We start from the raw sequence: 27342 nt of genomic DNA, 5'->3' as shown, positions 1-27342 counted from the left end.
AGTCTGTAAAAAATCCACGCCTTATGGTAGCCTTGAAAATGTAGTCTTTAAAAAATCCACGCCTTATGGTAGCCTTGAAAATGTAGTCTTTAAAAAATCCACACCTTATGGTAGCCTTGAAAAAGTAGCCTTTAAAAAACCATGCCTCAAAAATTTAATATTTAAAAAATTCCTCGACTCCTTGGAGCTCTGAAAATTACAACTATAAAAAACACCCATAATGGAAAAAAACCCACACCTCATTGTTCGGGTCGGGCGAACATAACGAAGATTTTTATTGTTAGTAAATTCGAAAGTAAAACTACCAATGTAAAATTTATTATTCTCTTTCGGATCTTGCCTGAACTATTCCGATAATGAATCAGAAAATGTTGTTTCATACTTTTGCGTAGATGACCGAGTTGTCTCAATAATGACGTTTATTCCGTTCATATCCTTCAATATATATCCACAGTCTGTAAATACACAAAATAAAGTCGGATCGACTATAGTCCTTTCTTTATTGTAATTTCTAACCTGCGATTCTGATAGCCCCTCGTATTATTTCACCTGAAAAGAGTTAAACAATTTGTACACGAACCATTTAACCTGTACCTGCCTACCATGTCATACCTATGGCATTGTTTTGCATTGTCTGTTGACTTTTGTTCAATTTTCAGAGACCCGACTGCCGGAGACAAATGGGGGGACTCTTTGCTTTTCAGACAAAAAAGGATGTGTCAATAACACAAAGCTATTAGCCACGTTGATGGCTGACTATGATGACGACAATTAATGTAAAAGCAGTGACGGTAAACTTCAAATGCATAACGGTAAATAATGGAAAAAAAATCTGTTGTTGTTATTACATTAGGTGAGGTCTTGAGTAAATAGAGGATTGGAAAACACTTTATGGGGGTAAGTATGTAATATACAACATTTCCTTTTAAAAATACATATATAAGGTTTTCCTTGTAAAAAATATTATTTAAAACATCCACGCCTCTTGAAGTCATCATAAAATAATATTCTTTAAAACACCCACGCCTCTTGAAGTCCTTAAAAAAATATTCTTTAAAACACCCACGCCTCTTGAAGTCCTTAAAAAAATATTCTTTAAAACATCCACACCTCTTGAAGTCATTAAAAAAATATTATCTAAAAAATCCACGCCTCTTGAAGTCCTTAAAAATATTATATAAAAAATCCACGCCTCTTGAAGTCCTTAAAAAATATTATCTAAAAAATCCACGCCTAGTCCTTAAAAAATATTATCTAAAAAATCACGCCTCTTGTAGTCCTTAAAAAAATATTATCTAAAAAATCCACTCCTCTTGAAGTCCTTAAAAAATATTATCTAAAAAATCCACTCCTCTTGAAGTCCTTAAAAAAATATTATCTAAAAAATCCACGCCTCTTAAAGTCCTTAAAAAAATATTATCTAAAAAATCCACGCCTCTTGTAGTCCTTAAAAAAATATTATCTAAAAAATCCACGCCTCTTGTAGTCCTTAAAAAAATATTATCTAAAAAATCCACGCCTCTTGAAGTCCTTAAAAAAATATTATCTAAAAAATCCACTCCTCTTGAAGTCCTTAAAAAAATATTATCTAAAAAATCCACGCCTCTTGAAGTCCTTAAAAAATATCTAAAAAATCCACGCCTCTTGAAGTCCTTAAAAAAATATTATCTAAAAAATCCACGCCTCTTGTAGTCCTTAAAAAAATATTATCTAAAAAATCCACGCCTCTTGTAGTCCTTAAAAAAATATTATCTAAAAAATCCACTCCTCTTGAAGTCCTTAACAAAAAATTATCTAAAAAATCCACTCCTCTTGAAGTCCTTAAAAAAATATTATCTAAAAAATCCACGCCTCTTAAAGTCCTTAAAAAAATATTATCTAAAAAATCCACTCCTCTTGAAGTCCTTAAAAAAATATTATCTAAAAAATCCACGCCTTTTAAAGTCTTTAAAAAAATATTATCTAAAAAATCCACGCCTCTTGAAGTCTTTAAAAAAATATTATCTAAAAAATCCACTCCTCTTGAAGTCTTTAAAAAAATATTATCTAAAAAATCCACGCCTTTTAAAGTCTTTAAAAAAATATTATCTAAAAAACCCACGCCTCTTGAAGTCCTTAAAAAAATATTATCTAAAAAATCCAAGCCTCTTGAAGTCTTTAAAAAAATATTATCTAAAAAATCCACGCCTTTTAAAGTCTTTAAAAAAATATTATCTAAAAAATCCACGCCTCTTGAAGTCCTTAAAAAAATATTATCTAAAAAATCCACGCCTCTTGAAGTCCTTAAAAAAATATTTTGTAAAAAATCCACGCCTCTTGAAGTCCTTAAAAAAAATATTATGTAAAAAATCCACGCCTCTTGAAGTCCTTAAAAAAATATTATCTAAAAAATCCACGCCTCTTGAAGTCCTTGTAAAAATATTCTTTGAACATGTACGCCTCTTTTAGCCATTGTAAAAATATTATTTAAAAAATCAACGCCTACTGAAGTCCTTTTAAAAATTTGAAATATTTTTACTAAAAAAATGAAAAAATCCACTTATTCAAACTTATTGAAGTTTTATTGTCCTCCAATATAAGTGCTACATATATATGTCAGAGTTTTTCACTTGTTGCTTCGTTCTCTAAATCTCCAACATAATTTTCTCATTTTATTGCAAAATCCTCAATCCCATCACCATCACCCCCACCCCCCATATCCATTAATTCAATAATAATTTTCCATGGCCCATCACGATTTGAAACGTGAACATTATTCGAGAGAGAGCGAGAAAAAAAAAAACAGAAATATGAATGCCATGAAAAAAAATTATGGAGTTGGAAATCACAGGCAATTGTATTAATCGCATGCTTTTAAGCTAATGCTTTTGTTGCTCTGACTTTTCTACCACTTTTTTATTTTATTCTTTCTCCTTTTCTTTTTCTGAGGGGCAATAAAATGTCATCAGTGACAGAATTATAATGGAGGGGGAGTGAGTGAAGTATGAAATCCTTTTGTTAAAATTGTTAGCACCACTTCATTTCGTCCTCAAGTTTTTTATTCTTTCGACAAAGGTGGAAGGTGCTGTGGGAGAAATCGAGGGTGAGGGGTTGCGACAAGGATTGGTGGTATGACATATGTCATGACAACGATACCAAATCGCATTAAATGAGAATCAAAGTACAATGGCAAAGCAAAGCAAGGCTATGACAATTTTCAATCCCCAACATAGCTCCGCAGATGAGGATGATGAAGTAGCTATGTACGTATTATTGTTATTGGTATTGTTGGGGTGTGAGTGTGTGTTGTGTGTGTGTACGTGTGCAGGGACATTAAAAGGAATTTACACAATGATTTTTTTTTGGATTTAGTTTGTCAAATTGAAAGCACTTAACCCCAAACGAATCATAATAATAACCTAAAGTATGTGATGATAAATGGGCCATGATCCTGTGGTCAGGCGGTAAGAATGTTGTTTCCTATTTGTTAGGGTGGAGTATATTATAGAATTTTAGCAAGGACTTCCATTTAAAACCTGTTTTGTTAGATATTCTACTACTACTTGCATTTAAAAATGTATTTTTTAAAAAATATTTTTAAGAACTTCAAATGACCAGAATTTTGGATTTTTTATATACTTACATTTTATATACATAGATTTTTAAAGAATATTTTTAGAAGGACTTAAGTAACACGGATTTTTAAAGTTTATTTTTTACAGGACTTTAGTAGCCGTAGATTTTTTAAAGACTATTTTTTTACAAGGACTTCATAGACATGCATTTTTTGGAGAATATTTTTTAAAATACTTCCCTAGGCGTGGAGTATTTTTCAAAGAGCGTAAATTTTGAAAGAATATTTTTATTGACATGGACTTTTGAAGAATATTTTTAACACGGTATTTAATTGGCATGGATTTTTAAATAAAATTTTTTACAAGGTCTTCAATAGGCGTGGTTTTAAGGAATCTTTTTAAAATGACTTTAATAAGCTTGGAATTTTAAAGAACATTTTTTAAAAGAACTTCCAAAAATGTGGTTTTAAATTTTTTTTGAAGGACTCTAACAGGCGTTTTTTTAATATATAATATTTTTTCGAGGACTTTAACAGGCGTGGATTTAAAGAATTAATTGAAGGGACTTCAAATAGAGTGGCTTTAAAAAATCTCTTTTGAGATCTCAAATAGCGTGGATTTTTTTAACAATATTTTCTACAACGTCTTCCAGATGAGTGGCTTTTTTATAGAATATTTTTTGCAAGGATTTCCAGGAGCATGAATTCTAAAAGAATATTTTTAAAAAGATTTCAACAATATTTTAAAAAGATTTTTAAGGGCTTCAAAAGCCGTGGATTTTACAAGGTCTTCAAAAAGTCTTGGTTTTTGAAGAATATTTTTTAAACGGTCTTCCTCAGGCGTGGGTTTTAAAACTTAAACTAGGCGCATCATTTTAAAGAATATTTTTAAAAAAGACTTCAACTGGGGTGGATTTTTAAAAATATTATTACAAGGACTCCTATTGGTTTTTATACCCTTCATCACACTGTGGTACTGGGTATTATGTCCTTGTGCATATGTTTGTAACAGGCAAAAGGAAACGAGATAGACCCACGGTTCCTTTTGAGAATATGCATAGAATCACTTTTTAAGTCGATTTATGCATGTCCGTCTGTGTGTCTATCCATGTTAAATTGTAAACAAAGTACAGGTCGTATTTATTATCCGAGTTGGTTGAAATTTGGCACAGCTCACTTAATTGGCCCAAGAACGAACCCTATTGAAATTGGGGAAAATCAGGTCAGATTTAGATATAGCTCCCATATATATTTCTTTCTGATTTAAGGTAAATGGGGCACCAAAGTCCCTATATATGTTTCGATTTGCACGAAATTTGGTATAGAGTACTGAACTAGGTCCAGAATGTTGTGTGAAAATCGGTCCATATTTAGATATAGCTCCCATATATATTTTCGTCCGATTTAATGTAAATGGTGTACCAAAGTCCCTATATATCTTTCGATTTGCACGAAATATGGCACAGTGTGCTGAATTAGTTCCAGAATAATGTGTGCCAATTTTCGAGAAAATCGGTGCAGATTTAGATAATGCTCCCGTATATATCTTCGTCCGATTTAAGATAAATGCTGTACCAAAGTCCCTATATATCTTTAGATTTGCACGAAATTTGGCACAGAGTACTGAATTAGGTCTAGAAAGATGTGTGTTAAGTTTCCTTAAAATCGGTCCAGATTTGGATATAGCTCCCATATATATTTTTGTCCGATTTAAGGTAAATGGGGCACCAAAGTCCCTATATATGTTTCGATTTGCACGAAATTTGGCATAGAGTACTGAACTTGGCCTAGAATGATGAGGGAAAATCGGTCCATATTTAGATATAGCTCCCATATATATTTTCGTCCGATTTAATGTAAATGTTGTACCAATGTTCCTATATATGTTTCAATTTGCACGAAATTTGGCATCGAGTACTGAACTTGGCCTAGAATGATGTGGGAAAATCGGTCCATATTTAGATATAGCTCCCATATATATTTTCGTCCGATTTAATGTAAATGTTGTACCAATGTTCCTATATATCTTTCGATTTGCACGAAATTTGGCACAGTGTGCTGAGTTAGTTCCAGAATAATGTGGGCCAATTTTCGAGAAAATCGGTTCAGATTTAGATATAGCTCCCATATATAGTTTCGTCCGATTTAAGGTAAACGGTGCACCAAAGTCCCTATATATCTTTAGATTTCAACGAAATTTGGCACAGAGTACTGAATTATGTCTAGAATGATGTGTGTTAAGTTTCCTTAAAATCGGTCCAGATTTGGATATAGCTCCCATATATATTATTGTCCGATTTAATGAAAATGGTGTACCAAAGTCCACATATATCTTTCGATATGCGCGGAATTTAGCATATCGTAATGAATTAGGTCTAGAATGATGTGTGTTAAGTTTCCTGAAAATCGGTCCAGATTTAGATATATCTCTCATATATAATTTCGTCCGATTTAATGTAAATGTTGCACCAAAGTCCCTATATATCTTTCGATTTGCAGGAAATTTGGTCTATCGTAATGAATTAGGTCTAGAATTATGTGTGTTAAGTTTCGTGAAAATCGGTTCAGATTTAGATATAGCTCCTATATATGTTTTCTTACGAGTGTATGTAAATTGTGCACTAAAGACCCAACGCTTGTCTGATTGCCACACAATTTGGTACAATAAACTGTAGTTAATGTAAGTTAATCTCTGACAAGTCTCATTGAAATCGATTCATATTTTGATATAGCTTCTACAAGTACATTTTCATCCGATTTTACACATAATTGGCACAAATTTTGCACAACGTACTGAAGTTAGTATAACCTAGAAGTTGGATATAAATGCTTTGTCAAGGTGGGTCCAATTGGCACAACATTTTGCACTACGTACTGATGTTACTATAACATAACTTGTAGCAAGTTTAGTCGAAATCGGTTTAGATTTAGATATAGCTCCTATATATTGTTTCGTCAGATTTTAAGTAAAAGGCGCACCAAAGACCCAAAAGTTGGGGTGATTTTCTTAAAGAATTAAAAAAAACTCCAATAAGCTCAAATTAAAAAAAAAAAAAAATTATTTATTTTTTAAGGACTTCAACAGGCTTGGGTTTTAAAAAATTTTCAGAAAATGAAATAGTCGTGGATTTTTAAAGAATACTTTTTACAAGGACTTCCATTATTTTTTACAAGGACTTATATTATTTTTTACAAGGACTTCAATAGGCGAGGATTTTAAAGATTATTTTTACAAGACTTGAACAGGAACGGGTTTTTATAAAAAGAATTTTTAAGGAATTCAACAGGCATGTTTTTAAAAAGTAGTTTTTAAGAAGTTCTACAGACGTAGTATTTGAAATATATTTTTTACAAGGACTGAACAGGCGTGGTGTTTGAAATAATTTTTTCTGGAGTTTTTTTTAATATATTTTTAAATTCAAGCTTATTGAAGTCCTTGAAGAAAATAATTCTTCAAAATTCCGTCTTTATGGCAGTTCATGAAGAAGTAATTTTATTCTTTATTTTTCTTTTAAATTGTGAACAATATTTTGGATAAAAAAAGATACACTTCTTAGAGTCTCTGTATTTTATGCTTTACGCTTTTTGTAGCCCTTTAAAACATATTCCTGATATCCTTGCCAATTTATATCCTTGAAAAAATCTTAATATTTTTGAAAATCCACTGTGTGTGAAACATTTATGTACTCCCCCTCTCCCATCTCCCATGGCCCTTAACCTGTTGCTGCTTACATCCATTTCAAAAAGTGTTGGAAAACCTCTATCCTTGCTCCATTGAATTTCAATTTCAATGAACGTTGACAATGGTTGGGACTTTTATTTCCCTTTTTTCATTGTGGTGGCGCTTAAGTGAAAATAATCTATAAATCACATTTTTATGCTATTGAATGTATGTTGTTGTTATCCTTACATTTGAAATATTATACGGCTCAATGATTTTCAATTTGTATTTTTTTTATAATCTTAGAATGTGTGGTTGAAGGGTTACACGTTTTGAATTGTCAAAAAAAAAAAAAAAAAAAAAGTTAAAAGCATTGAAACGTATAATTTTTTTATAATATTCAACAATAATTTTTCGAAATCCGATTGCTAAGTGCTTTTGTAGAGATGGAGAAAAGGGATCTGGGCTAATAGTCTACCAGGTTACTTAAAAGCTTTCTAATTGGTTCAATTATAAAAAACTGGTTCTTATGAGGGTGGGAGAGGAGAAGGAGGAGGTAATGAATTTTTAATGCGATTTTGGAAAAATATAAAATAATATTTAATTGTGAGTTTTTTGGTTTTTTGGGGAACTTCAAAGGATTTGTAGGTCAGGGGGATTTCAAATTATTTCTGAAATTATAAGTTGAAATATACATTAGTCTCAATGCAGGACAATATTTTATTCAAATAAAAAATGTATTATTGATCCTTGGATTTACTCCCTCTCTCCTAATGAAATATTCCCTTAAATCGCCTATCATATTTCAGGATTTCTTATAACCTACAACAATTTCTTGTCCATCAAAATGTAACGGCTTAAGAATAAAAAGGATAATAAACAGTTAATTATTTCTCCTCTTAGCATTGTTAAGAAGTCCTTTTTTGTGGGGATTTTTCATAAGCAATGGATGGATGATTGTTACTCAAGTGTGTGTGTGTGTGTGTGTGTGTGTGGTGGCATTGCATATACCACTACTTACCACTACACTCAAAACAGCAAGGACAACAATACAATCAACAACAGAAAGTGTTTTCTTCTTCTTGTGCAACAGGATAAAGGAATGTTCATGGCAGTGGAATGAAAGAAGAAAAAATCGGAAATTGTTGTGGCTAATTGCTGGATTTCTTTCATTCCACAACAAGTGGGTGGTCGGACCAAAAATGGGAGATGTGTGTTTCAAATTAGCCACGGCCAACAGCTTAAATACTTAGACGAGTTTAAGTGTTTCATTCACTTCATCATCTTCTGCTTCTCCTTCAAAGCTTTGCACACAATTATTGTTGCATTTATTCAGTTTCTTCGTCTTCTAATCTCAGGGACATGGTTGTCAAGGGAATATTTAATAATAAGGACTTAATGTGGTATTTATGTCAATTACACACACACATACATACACATATGTGTGAGTGTATTTTTCTTAAAGAGAAAGAGATTGTATGGTGACTCACCTCCTCCATTTTTGTAGCACAAATAGGGAAATCGCCAGACGTTTGCTAAATCCACAGCGAATCCTATAACGGATAATAAGAAATCGACTTTGCCGCTCCATGTTTCACGTTCATCGGGACTATCGCTGATGTCACGTGGCGTTGTGGTCTTAGCTGCTGGTCTGTTAGGTGACATCGCCAAGGCGATGTCGTTTTCTTCGTCTTCTAAATCTGGAAGAAAAAAAAATATGACTTTTTTTTAGCAATATTTTATTAAAAAAACCCTAAAATAGTATAGAGGGAAGTTCGAAAAAATACTATAAATATATTTCGGTCGGACCGAACTTTTTATAACCTCCAGCACATGATATGCATTCAAACCTTCTTAAATTGGTCGGAACCTTTATATTTTATTCATCAGAAATCCGATATGTCATATTATAACCAGTTCATTTGTTAAAAGTTTAATAAAAACCGAAAAGGACCGGGCACTTTATGTGACGGCTTGGATCCCGGAATGATAAATTACACGTGCGACAATTTTTTGGGGGATGGAAAATTCCAATAGGGGATTGAAAGACCTTGGTGAGCACATGAAACGCCCAGAAAGAAATCTTGCCTTAGATCAAAGTTCGGAGATATAACCTGATAAGTTTTCCTCCGGCTATCCTATTATATATGAAGAGATAACTTCATATCTTGATTTCTAGCTATTGAAAGTATTTTTTTGAGATTAATTTTTTCAGTAAAATCGCATGGCGATTTTTTTTTTTAGAACATTTATTCCTTCTAACTTAATTCCTTGTGAGTCCTTTTTGTCCTTAATTTATAGCTCAATATGCTATTTTTCATTCTAGCAATATTCTACAAAAATGTTGCTCAAAAGATTTTAACGTTTTAATAGTTGATTTTCAATTTTACCCGCTTCGGGTCCCTAAAACCCTATATTTGTGTATTTCAATGAATACAGTATAAATTCATTCTAATTAAGAAATGTAAAATTTTTATATTTTTTTTGCTAAAACATATATAGGTATGCCAAATACGCCAAGAAAAATAAATTTTGGCGAAGAAATAACCGGATTTCTAATTTTTTGAACCGGATATTCGGGTGTAATATCTTGTATGCATATCATTAGAAAGCAAATAAACAAGTACGCTAGAAAAATTAATTTCGAGAAGAAAGAACCGGCTTTCAAAATGTTTGAACCGGATATTCAGGTAATAAAACCTATAATAGCCCGGTTCAATAAATTTATCGTGTTTGTTTAATAGCTTTCTAATAATATGCATATAAGAAGTTTAAACCGGTTTTATTATCTAAATATCCGGTTCAAAAATTTAAGAAACCCGGTTCTTTCTTCCGAAATTTATTTTTTTTGACGTGATTTGTAAAACTGTATATGTTTTTAGTAGACAATGCGGACGAATCCGAATATATAGTTACACCAAATAAGATAAAAAAAGTAATTTCGTGGAAAAAGAACCGATTTTCAAAATTTTGAACCGTATATTCAGATATTCAGAGATTCGGTTTTAATTTCTTTTATGAATATTAATAGAAAGTTATTAAAAACAACGCGCTAAATTTATTGAACCGGGCTATTATCGGTTTTGTTACTTGAATATCCGGTTCAAAAATTTTGAAAGCCGGTTTTAATAATACCGACTATAGTCCGGTTCAATAAATGTAGCGCGTTTGTTTAATAGTTTTCAAATAATATGAGTATAAGATATTAAAACCGGTTTTATTGTCTGGATAACAAGCTCAACGATTTTCAAACTCGATTCTTTCTTCCTCAAAATTCATTTTTCTGGCGTATTTGGTAAAACTATATATGCTTCTAGTAAATAATTCGGACACATCCGAATATATATAGTTACACTAAATAAGCAAAACAAGTAATTTCGAGGGAAAAATAACCGGTTTTCAAAATTTTTGAACCGGTTACTCAGACCATAAAACCGATAAAAGTCCGGTTCTTAAAATTTAGCACGTTTGTTTATTAGTTTCCTAAAGATATGCATATGCGGTATTAAAACCGGTTTTATTATCTAAATATCCGGTTAAAAAATTTAGAAACCCGGTTCTTTCTTCCCCAAAATTTATTCTTCTGGCACATTTAGCATAATTATATATGTTTTAGTAAATAATTCGGGCAATTCCGACATTTCTTTATAGTATTGAAGTACATAAATTTAGGGTTTTAGTGAAAAAAATTGAAAAAAAAACGTTAAGAAATCGTTTTCCCGTCTATGACGACCCCACCTAAAATCTTAGGAGCAACATTTTTGTAGAATATTTCGAGGTTGAAAAATCAAATTTTGTGGTAATTGGAGACCGGTTAAATAAATTAAGGACGAAAAGGACGCCCAAGGAATCGAGTTAGAAGGACAAAATGTTCTACAAATAAATTCCTTATTCGATTTTACTGCAGAAATATAATCTCCAAAAATACATACAATGGCTACAAATCAAGATATTGAGCAATCGCTTCATGTATAATAGGGTTGCCAGCAATAAAAAATGATCACATCTTATCTCCGAATTTAGACCCAGGACGAAATTTTCCTCCTGAAGTTTCAATATGCTAACCAGATTTTTAATCTCCAATAGGAATTTTCCAAATCTCCGCCACACATACTATGACCCCGATATGGTCTCACAATGTAATTTAATTTGGACAATAGTGAATATACTTCAGATGAATATTTCGAGGTGTTGCAAACGGAATTACAACTTTAACTCCACCATGTGGAGGATATACAAATGTTAATTGGCGGTTTCTTTTCTGCACTAATGATATACCTCATTGTTCTCCAAATTACCCAATTTTAAATTATCCAAACCCTAATATACATATATGAATATTTACAAAAGTATATATATTCTATAATAAAATAACAATTCTAGTTCAACTAGTGTCTGTGGCAGTAACAGTCTGTATAACTAGTGCAAGACCACCACAACAATAACAACAAAAACAAATACCCATAAACTTGTACAACTGGTTTTTAAACGTCATTTGCATATTTATTCCAATTCCTAAACATGGTCATCCAACAATCTGGGCATTCAGAATGAAACGAAAATGAAATTGTCGCAGGCATTCACAAAAAATAAAATGTTGAAATGGATGATATGATGGTCAACATACCCTCGCTGTCCCCCTCCTGCTCTCCATTCCAACTTCTCACTGTTTACATCCACTACAGGTAGAACGATTTGGGATTTCCGTAACAGATTTTCAAGTGTCATTTCAATGAGAGATCTGTCTGTGTCTATGAATATGCCTATATTTAAACAACCTGTCCGTTACAGAGTCGGAGTTAACCAATGGTCAGTTAAGTTGTTTGATGTGGTTCTGACATCAAAAGGTTAACTAAAGTAGACAGACAACCACATTTCAATACGGTTGGTAGTGTTTTACATTTTCGAATCTTTACACATTTTTTGACAATAGATTTTTATTTTGAATTGGAGCGGCTGTAAATGGAGAGGTTAATATATTTTTATTGTTTTGTTTATTTTTTGTAATATTTTAATATTTGCGTAAACAGCATTTTCGTATTCTTGTTAAATTTACAATTTCTAAAAATAGGAAAATGTGTTTGTTTTGGAAAAATTTGCTTTAACCAGTCACCACGTCACTCAGAAAATTGTATTCAATAAGGAATGTACAAATAAGGTACAAATGGCAAATAATACCAAATTTCGGAAGTCAATACCTACCATTCTGGTTGATAAGCGCCTTTAAATGATGTCCAAAATCCTCAAAATATCGAAATTTGGTACAAAAAATATTGGACCAATATTGATTTTTCGTAGTAAGATTTGGTACCCAATTAGAACCCAACATACCAAATTATAGGCAATTCGATGGAAAAACGTGTCAAAATCCCCAAGATACTGGAATTTGGGTGACACTGTTAAATGGGAGCTATCCTAAAAACTGGATCAATATTCATAATTTTTCGAAAAATCTCAAAATACCCGAAAATCGGGGAGCATTAGGAAAATATGATCCGATCTATTATACTGATTTGTGAAAAAATTTGGTAACAAATTAGGATGGGGATGTTACGACTGCTAACATGCCGGTTAATTTCGACCATTTCTCCGATTTTATCGACATTTTCGACGACCGGTCTACCTGTGCAAGGAGCATCATTAACATCAAAAAGTCTTGAACGGAATTTACGAAACCAAAATTGCGCATAATTGGCTGTTACATTATCGGAACCATTAACACCATTCACAATTTTAGCTTGGTTTGCATTCTCGCCTTTGTCAAAGAAAAACTTTAAAAATGTATATGGGAGCTATATCTAGATCTGAACTCACTTCAACAAAATTTCGCATATATCAATCTGGACCTAATTCAGTAAGCTGTGCAAAATTTTGTCTTAATCGGAGAAATGTTGGCAGTATGGTGCTCCATTTGCATAAAATCAGGAAGCTATATCTAAATGGGAGCTATATCTAAATCTGAACCGATTTTAACAAAACTTGACATATATTAAACTAGACCTAATTCAGTGCTCTGTGTAAATTTTTTTCTCAATCGGACCAATATTGGCAGAATGGTGCACCATTTACATAAAATCGGACGAAACATATATGGGTGCTATATCTAAAACTGAACTGATTTCAACAAAACTTCTCGGATGTCAAACTGCAGTAATTTCAATACGGATGTCAACCCTATAGCGGATGTCTAACCACAGCGTATTGAACTTAATACGCTGTGCAAAATTTTGCCTCAATCGGACAAACATCGACAGTATGGTGCACTAATTACATAAAATCGGACGACACTATATATGGGAGCTGTACCTAAATCTGAACCGATTCCAAAAAAACTTTGCATACATCAATCTCGACCTAATTCAGTATTCTGTGCAAAATTTTGTCTCAATCGGATCAATATTGGGGGTTTAGTGCAACAATAACATAAAATCGGACGAAACTATATATGGGAGCTATATCTAAATCAGAATCGATTTCAACGAAACTTGGCATATATCAATCTAGACCTAATTCAGTACTCAGTACTATTTTGTCTTAATGGTGGTGACTGATAAATATTCTTTTGAAAAATCTACGCTCTAATAACCTTTAAAAAATACTTTAAGAAATACATGCTCCGATGATCCTTGGAAAAAAAAATTTTTTTTAGTTTATGGTTTATAAAAAATTCCTCGGTAAAATTTTGACTCTAATAATCTTTGAAAAATCTACGCCTAGATTGTCCTTGAAGAAATATCAAACCTCTGGGGGCCAAGAGTCCTTGGACATATTAAAATAATCCAATTTCAATAGGGTTCGTCCTTGGGCCAAATAAGTGAATTGTGCCAAATTTCGCCCAGATCGGATCATAAATGCGACCTGAAGGGTATAAAAAGACATTTATAGCCTTTATTTTTTTTTAATTTTTGAAAATAAAATTCTTTAAAAAAAATCCTCGTTTCAAGAAAAGCAATCTCATAGCTCTAATAGAATTTTATTAATTTGAATATTCAATCGATAAATCTGAATAATCTATATTTTTAGCCATATCAGTCCGTTATTGGAAATAAAAATTTCCAACCTAAGAATTTGTAGTTTTATACATCGTTTTTTAAATCTTTATTTTTCAGAGAACGTTTGTGGGATAGTTGCAAATTTATTTGGAAAAAGTGCTACAAACTCGGAATAAGATCGGGTTTTAACTCGGTTTAACTCTAAAGTCAGTTTTCATATTGTCTATATATATATGGGAGCTATATCTAAATTTAGACCGATTTTCACGAAACTTAGCACACATCATTCTAGGCTTAATTCAGTACGCTGTGCCAAATTTCCTGAAAATCGAAAGATATTTAGGGACATTGGTGCACCATTTACTTTAAATCGGAAATATATATGAAGGCTATATCTAAATCTAAACCGATGTTTCCCAATTTCAATAGAGTTCGTCCTTGAACCAAATAAGTGAACTGTGCCAAATTTCACAGTTCGGATCATAAATGTAAAATAACATTAATAGCCTTTATTTATTTTTTTTTTGAAAATAAAATTCTTTAAAAAATCCTCGTTTCAAGAAAATCAATATCATAGCTCTAATAGAACTTTATTAATTTGAATATTCATTCGATAAATCCATATTCTAAAAAGTTATTTGTTATGAAACCTTGACCCATAGCTTTCATGTATTTCTCCTTAAAACAATTTTATTCAGCATTAACTTCTTTATAAGCATTAACAGTCAAATAGATTTAAAAACTTCAATTTGAAATTGAAAGTTGAAGGTCTCATTGTCAAAAATGAATAATAACCACAAACAAAAATAATAGTAATAATAATTGAACATTTAACAGCGGCAGCTAAATGAGATATTAATAATGATTTAAATAAATCTTGAACTTAGAGAAATAATAATATTTTTTTTTTCGTTCGGATTAATTATAACCGGTTTTTATTAATAGCAACAACATTTGGAATTGCCATAAATGGAAATTAAATGTTAGAGAAAGAAACAAAACAAAAGGAAAATGGTAATAAGTAAACAAATGTTAACAAAAAATAATAATAATTGCAAATGCAGTTCTGATTTGTATGTATGTTACCATAGGTATATAGCTAAATTTGAAAGGTGAAAATGTTTAGTTTTTATTTTTAAATTAATATGAAAAAAATCGGCCAATAATTGAAACTTTACTTCCCCAATTACATACAATTAATTATCATTCATTTGAAGTGTTTAAATACTAATTGCTAAATTTAAAATTTAAACACTTCTATATTTGCACTTTTTCAAGTAAATAACACTGAGCAACAAATTTCTAATATTACAAACAGGGATGGTCTGTGTGACGAATTTTTAGGTTTTCGACTGTCAAAAAGGTGTAAACGTCGAAAACGTCATATACCTGTATAAAATGTAGTAAACGTCATTTATTTCAATATTATCAGCATACACAGTTATTTTCAAGAATATATATTATTTTTACATATATCTGACTATTCCTTACAAGAACTGATAAAAAAAAATTTAAATTTTTTGAGAAGAAAATGTTGAAATTGTATATTAAAATATGTCATAATATATGGGTCAAATTTATTATAATTTATAATTTTTTATAATATATAATTTATCTATACTAATAAAAGAGTAAAGTGATTGACTGACTGATTTAACGAGTTATCAACGCTCAGACGAAACGGCTGAAGCTAGAATCTTGAAATTTTGGGTGAGGGTCACTCTTGGTCCAAAGATAAGGCTGGGTTTTTGGAAATTCGAACTAGAACGGTACGAAAAGTACTAAATGTGATACAATTTGTATTTGACGAACCGATAGAGCTAGAACTCTTAAATTTCAAATGAGGGTCACTGATGGAGTGTAGAATAGATATAGCAAAGGACTTTTTGGAAATTCGAACTATAAGTATCCGAAAAGTACTGAAATGTACTAAATTTGGTACAATTTCGTAGCATATGAATGGATAGAGCTAAAAACTTGAAATTTGGAATGCGAATTAGGTTTGAGATGTAGGGTCTATTAAAGCAGATGGTTTTGAAAGCGTGTACTCATGTGTACGAAAAGTGCTATATGGTACTATATTTGGCACACATTTAATTCGGAGGTATAAATCGAGCTGGAATCCTGAAATTTGAAATTAACATTACCATCGGAGTATAGGATTGGGACATGTACGTAGTTTTAGAAAATGTTTACATATGTGTACGAAGAGTACTAAATCGTACTATAATTGGTACAATTTGGATTTGTGTGATCCGATAGAGTGGGAACGATGAAATTTGGTGTCAGGATCATTGTAGAGGTGTAGGATTAGGGTCAGGATTCAGTTTAACAAATTGATACTTATGTGTACAAAATGGTACTAAATTTGGTACAATTTGAATTTTAGGTGAACCAATAGGGCTAGAGTCATGAAATTTGGAGTCTGGATCACCGTTGAGGTGTAAGATTGAAACAAGCATGAAGTTTTAGAATTTGTACTAATGTGTACTAAATTTGGTATAATTCAAATTGTGGGTGAAGCGACAGAGTTGAAATCATGAAATTTGGATGTGGGGGTGTAGGATTGGGGTAAGAAGGAGGTTTTGGAAATTCGTACTACTGTGTACTAAATATGGTACAAATTGAATTGTGAGTCAACCGATAACGTTGGAATCCTGAAACTTGGATTTAGGATGATTGTAGGGCTTTAGGATTAGAGTATGTAGGAAGTTTTGGAAATTGGTACAACTATGTACTAAATTTGGTACAATTTGAATTGTGGGTGAACCGATAAAGTTGGAATCCTGAAACTTGGATTTAGGATGACTGTGGGGCTTTAGGATTGTAGGAGTATGTAGGAAGTTTTGGAAATTGGTACAACTATGTACTAAATTTGGTACAATTTGAATTGTGGGTGAACCAATAAAGTTAGAATCCTGAAACATGGAGTTAGGATCACTGTGGTGGTGTAGGTTTGGGGTAAGTAAGAGGTTTTGGATATTCATACTACGGTGTACTAAATTTGGTACAATTTAAATTGTGGGTGAACCTATGGAGTCGGAATCCTGAAACTTGGATTGAGGAACTCTGTCGGTGTGTAGGTTTGGGGTATGTAGGAAGTTTTGAAAATTCGTACTACTGTGTACAAAATTTGGTACAATTTTAATTGTGGGCGAACCAATAGTGTTGGAATCCTGAAATTTGAATTTGGAATTATTGTGGGGGTGTAGGATCGGGGTATGCAGGAAGGGTACTTATAGAAATAATGTGTGTTTAATAGAAAATTTTGTAAAATTTGGATTTGGGCGAACCTTTAGAGCTCGAATCATGAAATTTGGTACTAAACGGTACTCACAGTATTCTGTGAAAATAAAATAATATATTAATACATGTTTAAATATTTCCTACATTCGCTAACGAAGTTGCGAGGATATGCTAGTTATCTATATATATATATATATATATATATATATATAAATGGAGCAACAAAAATGTATACTAACGCATCAATTGAGAACGGCTGGACCGATTTGACTTAAGGTTTCTATTAGTAATCTGTAATTGAAGAGGAAAGGTTTTAATGAAAGAACATTTTGAGAAAAATCCGCGAAAATGTTGCAAAATATATTTTGAAATATATTAGCATTTCCACACATTTTATATCGAACCTTTATGGATTCATCTCTTCGTAGTTTTTTTGGACATATTTTGGGCGAAAATGGGCAGCGTATATCTTTAAGTAATTGTCAATTATGGAAAATTCTCAAAATATGTTAATTTTCTATTATAATATATAATTTATTATAATATTTAATTTATTATAATATATAATTTTTTTAAAATATATAATTTATTATAATATATAATAACTCCTATATAATGAATGCATCAAAAAACAAAAAAAAAAAAAAAAAAATACTTCTCACTATAGTCTAGCCCTAACGGCAGAAGTATGTATGGCTTTTCTCATAAAACTTTATCCCTGAAAATGACTATCAATGTCAAAATATTGGAAATTTAATAAAGAAACAAAACTGAATAACAAATTAAACATTTTTACTGACCTTACATCGGGATAAAGCAACCAAAAATACAATTATTATCCTAGTATATCCCCAACTTAGACTGGGTGAAGAATTTCATCTGTATGTTAGGATACTTTTTTCTTCAATATCCTTTAGATATTATTTGTTACCTAGTGTAATTTGCATGCATTTCATTTTTTTGTTTATTATTTGTTACTTTTTTCGTTTATTATCTGTTTAAGATTTAATAGTTTTTTTTTGTGTTGCTCATCGAAATTCTCAGCTATTTGTAAGATTTACGATGAAGATTTTTTGTATGATTGCGTCCGTCATCCGTTTGTTCGTGTCTAAGCTTTCGTCATCAATTAAGCCACTGCTTAGTTAATCTCGTGCAAAGCTAAATGAGTCGCAATTTTGTTTTTTTTTTATTTTTTGATTTTTATGTGCTAATCACGTCATAATTGTTTAATTACAGAAATAATGGAAGCGACAAACAATGTGGGCCAATGTGTGGCAAAATGTCATAATATGTAATTTAACGGTATTTTTAATCAGATTTACTGCTATTAAGTCATAGGTAATTAAAAATAGATTTTTTTTAAGTCACCGAGGTTGTAAAAAGGGATAGTATTTTGATATTAAGAATGTGAATCGGATCGGTAGGATAATGCATGAAACCACATATCGCTTTTTGGCTGAAAGGCCGGAATAAATCAAAAAAAAATCTTTTTTTTTTGCAGAAAATGCGTTTGAATTTAGCAATTTACTCACACTTTCTACAGCTTCTCTAACATTGAGTGTAAGGGATATCCATCTGAATTTTTTGCACAACCTGAAATCTGACATAGCGAGGAATTCTACATCATGAACTCCAAGATTAGGATTTTGATATATGTCGGTTTTGTAGTAACTGAGAGATGCAAACACGATAAGTTTTTTTTAAAAAATATTCCTTTGAAAAATATTAAACATGATTTTGAAAAATTACACTCTTACAGTTCTCAAAAAGTTTTTTTTAACGCTTCAACACTCATTGAAGAAATAAATCATGGTCTGATAGTCCTTAAAATATATTCTTTGGGAAAATCAACGTTCTAATAGTCTTTGATTTTTTTCATTTTGAAAAAAAAACTCACACACGGATATTTCTTTAAAAAAGTATTATTTTCAAGACAATTCTCATTCTTATATTGAAAAAACTACCTTAAAAATGCAAAAAAAGAAAATCTCAGAAAAAATCGAGTAAATTAAACCATGTTTTCATATCCCTTCAAAATATATATTTTTTTAAAAATTCAAATGATTTTTAATTACTTTTATTGGACTACTAAATTTTTTTAAATATCTTTTTTTAATTAATATTTTTTATACCCTTCACCACACTGTGGTACAGGGTATTATGTTTTTGTGCATATGTTTGTAACAGGCAAAAGGAAACGAGATAGACGCATGGTTCCTTTTTAGAATATGCATAGAATCACTTTTTAAGTCGATTTATGCATGTCCGTCCGTCTGTCTGTTTGTCCATGTTAAATTGTAAACAAAGTACAGGTCGCATTTATGATCCGAATTGGATGAAATTTGGCATAGGTCACTTATTTGGCCGAAGGACGAACTCTATTGAAATTGGGAAAAATCGGTCCAGATTTAGATATAGCTCAGATATATATTTTCGTCTGATTTAATGTAAATGGCGTACCAATATTCCTATATATCGTTCGATTTGCACGAAATTTGGCATAGCGTAATGAATTATGTCCAGAATGATGTGTCTTAAGTTTCCTGGAAATCGGTCCAGATTTAGATATAGCTCCCATATATATTTTCCTCCGATTTAATGTAAATGGCGTACCAATGTTCCTTTATATCGTTCGTTTTGCACGAAATTTGGCATAACGTAATGAATTATGTCTAGAATGATGTGTGTTAAGTTTCCTGAAAATCAGTTCAGATTTAGATATAGCTCCCATATTTTTTTTCGTCTGATTTTATGTAAATGGTGCACCAAAGTATCTATGTATCCTTTGATTTGCACGAAATTTAACATAGAGTACTGAATTGATACTAGCATGATGTGTGCAAAGTTTCGTGACAATCGGTTCAGATTTAGATATAGCTCCCATATATATTTTCGTCCGATTTAAGGTAAATGGTGCGCCATAGTTCCTAAATATCTTTCGATCTGCACGAAATTTTACATAAAGTACTGAATTGATACTAGAATGATGTGTGCAAAGACCCTATATATTTTTCGATTTGCACGAAATTTGGTATAGCGTACTGCATTGTGTCTATAATAATTTGTGCAAATTTTCGTGAAAATCGGTTCAGATTAAGATATAGCTCCTATATATATATATTTTCACCCGATTTTAGGTAATTTGTGCACCAAAATCTCTGAAAATCATTTGATTTGCACTAAATTTGTCATAGCATACTGAATTAAGGCTAGAATGGAGTGTGCTAAGTTTCGTGAAAATTGGTTCAGATTTAGATATAGCTCCCATATATATTTTCGTCCGATTTAAGGTAAATGGTGTACCAATGTCCCTACATATCTTTCGATTTGCACGAAATTTGGCATAGCGTAATAAATTATGCCTACAATGATGTGTGTTAAGTTTCCTGGAAATCGGTCCAGATTTAGATATAGCTCCCATATATATTTTCGTCCGATTTAAGTTAAATGGTGCGCCAAAGTCCCTAAATATCTTTCGACCTGCACGAAATTTGGCACAGCGTAATTAATTAGGTCTAGAATGATGTGCGTTAAGTTTCGGTTCAGTTTAAGATATAGCTCCTATATATATTTTCGTCTGATTTTATGTAAATGGTGCACCAAAGTCTCTATATATCCTTCGATTTGCACGAAATTTGACATAGAGTACTGATTTGATACTATAATGATGTGTGCAATGTTTCGTGACAATCGGTTAGATATAGCCCCCATAGATATTTTCGTCTGATTTTATGTAATTGGTGCACCAAAGTCCCTATATATCTTTCGATTTGCACGAAATTTGGCATAGCGTCTATAATAATGTGCGCAAAGTTTTGTGAAAATCGGTTCAGATTAAGATATAGCTCTCATATATATTTTTATCCGATTTTAGGTAATTGGTGCACCAAAATCTCTGAAAATCATGCGATTTGCACGAAATTTGTCATAGCGTACTGAAGTAAGGGTAGAATGACGTGTGCTAAGTTTTGGTTCAGATTTATATATAGCTCCCATATATATTTTCGTCCGATTTTATGTAATTGGTGCACCAAAGTCCCTATATATTTGCACGAATTTTGGTATAGGGTACTGAATTAAGTCTAGAATGATATTGCTAAGCTTCGTGAAAAGATCCTTAGCTAGGCCGATTGACACACATTTCCCTGAAATCGGTTCAGATATATTCTACATATGTAGAATATACTCAAAGTAGTGGTAAAGGTATATTAGCAAAGGTATATTAGAGGCCTTAGCCAATTTTTAGCTTAAATTGGTATGTTTTTATTCATGAGTGAATAAAAAATCTTGTCGCATTTACATATCCCGACCTATATAAGGTATTTTAAGTGTGAATCTCATGGCACGGCCGAACAATAGAATACTTTATCTAGAATAGAATATTTTAGACACTCAAACAATGTGTGAATATTTAAAGGATATTTAAAAAAATACTTTTGTTGGTAAGTCTTTGAGAAAAATAAATCAGAATGAAATCTTAAAGAAATCTGATTTGAAAATCTGTGAAAGATTCACGTTTGTGAGGGTCCTTAAATATTGGGAAAAATACACTTTTATGTTTTTTTTTTTATAAAATATTCTTTAAGAATCCATGACTCGTTGGGTTAAAAAAAAATTTAAAACCCCACGTCTGTTTGTCCGTGTACATGTATTCTGTAAAAAAATACGAACTATTTGGTCTTAAAATATTCTTTTAAAAACGTCACGGCTTGATGGTATTTAAAAAGATTCGTTTAAAATTCCCACAATAGAAAAAAAACTGTTTTTATATTTTTTTAAATCCACTTAAAAAATATTATTTAAAAAAATCCCACACCTGTAGCTTCAATCTTTACTTTGTTATCGTTAAATTATTATGTTTATACCTGAATCCGTTTTAACACTTGAATATTTTTTCTCCGCCATTCTTTCTTTTTAAATTTGAATATTCACAATTCAAAAAAACAACTTGTAAAAATATTCTTTATTAATGGTTTTTTATTATTAACCAATTTTAAATCAAATTAAATTCCACGACGTTAACTTTTAAATTCATTTCACAATTTATATTCGAAATCAAATTCAAATCACTTTTTTCTGTATTTTTTAATACATTTTATTTGTTATTGTTTAAAGTTAACATTCGAAACTCTAGCGAGTTTTAAGCGTTTTCAAAACGACATCTTTATCGTTCTTTGGATCGAACTCAACTGAAAACGAAAACGCACAGACATGAAAACAAACAAAAAATGGGGGAAACAACATAATAACCAAAAACAACCCACCAACCTAACCGACGAATGAACGTTACCGTTTCTCATCTCTGTCACTGCAGCGTTTAAAGCTCGTTACTCGGCCTAGCTGGCTGCCAGATTGGAGCCAGAGAAAAAGAACCAAAACAGCAGCATCAGTTCGCTATTAGGCCAACAAACATTTTGAAACAGCTTTTTAACTTGTTTTGAATTTTTGTTGTTGTTGTTTTTGTTCCTTCTTTATATTCTGGCTGCAATGTTGCCGCTGCCTTTGATAATTGCAGCAAATAAACACCGAATATTAGTTGGGAAGCATAAAAGGGAGTCAAACGACCGGAAAAATTATTACAATATAAACTAGGAAGACAAGACGATGATAGATAATGGACAATATTGAGTTCTTCTAATTTTTCTGTGTTCAATATAAATTGAGTTAAAATGCCATGAATAGAGAATATGGACACTTGGGCTAGGTTGTTGGAAAGGCCATAAATTTTGACACAAACCGACAAAAAAATCAATTAAATTGACTTCACTGTAATTAGATAAAATGAAAATTATGTGAGAAAATTGTTTTAAATGCAGCAATTTTAATTGATGTTCGGTAAGTATTTAGTTTTTTTTTGTAAAGGAAGGAGGCACTTAGGCACGCCATGTGGTTAATATCTAAATGAAAAATAACGAAATTGGGGTGGTATCTTTATAAGAGAGCTACCCTGAAACGTGGACCTATAATGAAAATTTATAATATGGAATATTTTTATCTAATGGCATTCCAAAATATAAAATAATCCGATATAACTGAGATAAATATTTTTAAATAATATACTCTAAAGATTGAACTAAAAAATGATTTAAAAAATCCACGCCTTGTATAGGTTTTTGAAAAAAATAGTATTTAAAAATGCATGCCTTATCTTTAAAAAAATATTTTTTTTTAAAATATTACATAAAACATTCAAGGTTTTAAAAAAATATTATTTAAAAAATTCAATCTCTGTGTAGGCCCTTGAAAAAAATTTATTTACAAAATCCTTGTCTTACCTATGGATCTTTAAAAAATTATTTTTTTGAAAATATTATATAAAACATTCAAGGTTTTAAAAAAATATTATTTAAAATAAATTCAATCTTTGTGTAGGCCCTTGAAAAATTTTATTTACAAAATCCTTGTCTTACCTATGGTCTTGAAAAATCTATATATTATATGAAAACAATTAAATAGGTCCTTGAAAAAAAAAATAATTAAACCACTAACGAAAGCAGTAAAGTCGGACAGGGCCGACTATATGATACCTTTCACCACTTTGGTATATTTTACATATTTATCCTAACAGACGTCGCCTTTACGAAGGATTACTAATTTCAGTACGTTGTGTCAATCGGCCTAGCTATGGGTACTTAGTGAACAATTTACATAAAATCTGACGAAAATATATATGTATATATATATGGGAGCTATATCTGGAACGAAATTTAGCACACACCATTCTCGACCTAATTTAGTGCCCTATGGCAAATTTCGTGCAAATCGAAAGATATATGGGAACTTTGGTGCACCATTTACGTAAAATCGGACGAAATTATATATGGGAGCTATATCGAAATCTGACCCGATTTTTTCGAATCTTGACACACATCATTCTGGACCCAATTTTGTGCGTTATCACAAATTTCGCAAAATTCGAAGGATATAATGGGACTTTTGAGCACCATTTATGTAAAATCGGACGAAACTATATATTGAAGCTATATCGAAATCTTACCCGATTTTTTTCGAAACTTGACACACATCATTAAAAACTCAATTCAGTACCCTATTTCAAATTTCGTGCATATCGAAAGATTTATAGGACTTTTGTGCACCATTTATGTAAAATCGGACAAAACTATATACTGGAGCTATATCTATATCTGAACCTATTTTCACGAAACTTTGCACACATCATTCTGGACTTAATTCAGTACCCTATGCCAAATTTCGTGCAAATCGAATGATATATAGCGACATTGGTGCCCCATTTACCTTAAATCGGACGAAAATATATATGGGAGCTATATCTAAATCTTACCCGATTTTCTTCAATTTCAATAGAAAAAATATTCATTAAAAAATCCACTTCTTGGTAAGTCCTTTAAATAATATTCTTTAAAAATCCACGCCTTGGTAAGTCTTTAAAAAAGTATTCTTTAAAAAAATCATGCTTTCTAGAATCTTTGAAGAAAATCCTTTAAAAAATCCACGCTTTCTAGAATCTTTGAAAAAAGTATTCTTTAAAAATTCACGACTTGATAGGTCATTGAAAAAATTTTCTTAAAAAAGTCCACGCCTTGGTAAGTCTTTGAAAAAGTCTTTAAAAAATCAACGCCTTGGTAGATCATTGAAAAAGTCTTTAAAAAATCAACGCCTTGGTAGATCATTGAAAAAAGTATTCTTTAAAAATTCACGCCTTGGTAGGTCATTGAAAAAATTTTCTTAAAAAAGTCCACGCCTTGGTAAGTCTTTGAAAAAATATTCTTTAAAAAATCCACGCCTTGGTAAGTCTTTGAAAAAATATTCTTTAAAAAATCCACGCCTTGGTAAGTCTTTGAAAAAATATTCTTTAAAAAATCCACGCCTTGGTAAGTCTTTGAAAAAATATTGTTTACAAAATCCACGCCTTGGTAAGTCTTTGAAAAAATGTTCTTTAAAAAATCCACGCCTTGGTAAGTCTTTGAAAAAATATTCTTAAAAAAAATCCACGCCTTGGTAAGTCTTTGAAAAAAATATTCTTTAAAAATTCACGCCTTGGTAAGTCTTTGAAAAAATATTCTTTAAAAATTCTCGCCATGGTAAGTGTTTAAAAAAAAACATTCTTAAAAAAATCAACGCCTTGGTAGGTTAAAAAATCAAACCACGTCTGGGTAAGTCTTTGAAAAAGTGTTCTTTAATAAAAATCCACGCCTTGAAAAACTAGTTTAAAAAATTCCACCTCATTTTGAAATTATAGAAAATTTGTTTCCCTGTATTAAAAATGTAAATATTTTTCGATTAGAGACAAGTATATGAAATTAATTTGTATTACATAACATCTGTAGTAAAATTATAAGTATTCTATGTCGATAATAATTAATTAATTGTGATCACTTGTAGTGGAATGCATATCAAATATTATAAAATAGATTTCTCGTTTAAGTGATATTGCCAAATAGTTACATTATTTTATCAAAATAATTACCTTGAAATTTCTAAATAAAGTTAACACTATTCTTGAATCATGCTCTCCTCACCAGAAAAGCAGCAGCAGCAACAATTTTCACTATATTAATTTTTTTCACACCACAAAAAAAATATTTTTTGTTGACTACAAAAATAGTTTCCAGTGTCTGTTGAACATTTGTATAACAAAAAAATCTTAATTTTATCAAAACTGTTTTCTTTTTTTGCAAAAAAATATAACACAATAAATGTTTTTCCAAAGAGTAAAATAAAATTGTATGTATAACAAAGAAAAATAATTACACCAACAACACTGTTCTTTTTCTTTATAAAATTCTATTAACAACACTTATTATTACAATAGTTAATTTTTTTCTATTTTTTCGTCGAATAAAACTATGATTTGAAATCAACGGTAACTTGTAAACGAATGTGGAAATTTTGCAAAACTGTTCCACCTTTTATACTCTTCGAGGGACAATGGTTGGCTGCCAAGCACACGCCGAGGGTATTAGATGCTGTGTTGCAAGTGGATTGTTTCTTGTTTGTCATTCATACGGAAGAGACGCATGCGCTTATATTCTGATTGGGGAAGAAGTGTGATATTGGGCGCCATCTATTGAATGGCAGTTCGGCGGATGCAACATGAAGACATATGGAATATTTGAAAAGTAACGGTGGTGAGTTGTTTTGAAAAAGCTTTGTTGTGAGCTTTATTGGTAAAGTTTTGTAATGCTAATTTAGCGTTTTTATACCACCATCTCAAAATTTTAAATACTTTGACATTCCGAGACCATGAAAAAATATTTTTTAAAAAAACCACGTCTTATATAGGTCGCTGAAAAGAATACTTTTTAAAAAATCCAAAAATCCAGGTCGTTGAAAAAATATTTTTTTAAAAAATCCACGCCTTATATAGGTCGTTGAAAAAATATTTTTTTTAAAAAATCCACGCCTTATATAGGTCGTTGAAAAAATATTTTTTTAAAAAATCCAGGTCGTTGAAAAAAATATTTTTTTAAAAAATTCAAAAATCCAGGTCGTTGAAAAAAATATTTTTTAAAAAATCCACGCCTTATATTTTTTAAAAAATCCACGCCTTATATTTTTTAAAAAAAATCCACGCCTTATATTTTTTAAAAAATCCACGCCTTATATTTTTTAAAAATCCACGCCTTATATTTTTTAAAAAAATCCACGCCTTATATTTTTTAAAAAATCCACGCCTTATATTTTTTAAAAATCCACGCCTTATATTTTTTAAAAAATCCACGCCTTATATTTTTTAAAAAATCCACGCCTTATATTTTTTAAAAATACACGCCTTATATTTTTAAAAAAAATCCACGCCTTATATTTTTTAAAAAATCCACGCCTTATATTTTTTAAAAAATCCACGCCTTATATTTTTTAAAAAATCCACGCCTTATATTTTTTAAAAAATCCACGCCTTATATTTT

At 31.0% G+C, this 27342-nt stretch overlaps 1 protein-coding gene across 1 annotated transcript in view; it reads right to left on the bottom strand.

Annotated features, from left to right (window-relative positions):
* LOC133338383 (sodium-dependent dopamine transporter-like) overlaps positions 1-25948 on the bottom strand; it is a 35296-nt gene extending 9348 nt beyond the window's left edge. The window contains 2 exon segments of the mRNA XM_061546557.1: positions 8705-8914; positions 25902-25948. Coding sequence (XP_061402541.1) covers positions 8705-8879 — 175 coding nt within the window. The 5' untranslated portion in view covers positions 8880-8914; positions 25902-25948.
* Positions 25949-27342: the final 1394 nt, after the last annotated feature.

Source organism: Musca vetustissima, unplaced genomic scaffold, assembly GCF_032173495.1.
Source record: "Musca vetustissima isolate MV318-11 ecotype Yass unplaced genomic scaffold, APGP_CSIRO_Mvet_v1 utg10190, whole genome shotgun sequence".
Classification (NCBI taxonomy): Eukaryota; Metazoa; Arthropoda; class Insecta; order Diptera; family Muscidae; genus Musca; species Musca vetustissima.
The sequence above is the reverse complement of the archived record's forward strand: the minus strand, read 5'-3'. Positions and strand labels throughout refer to the sequence as shown.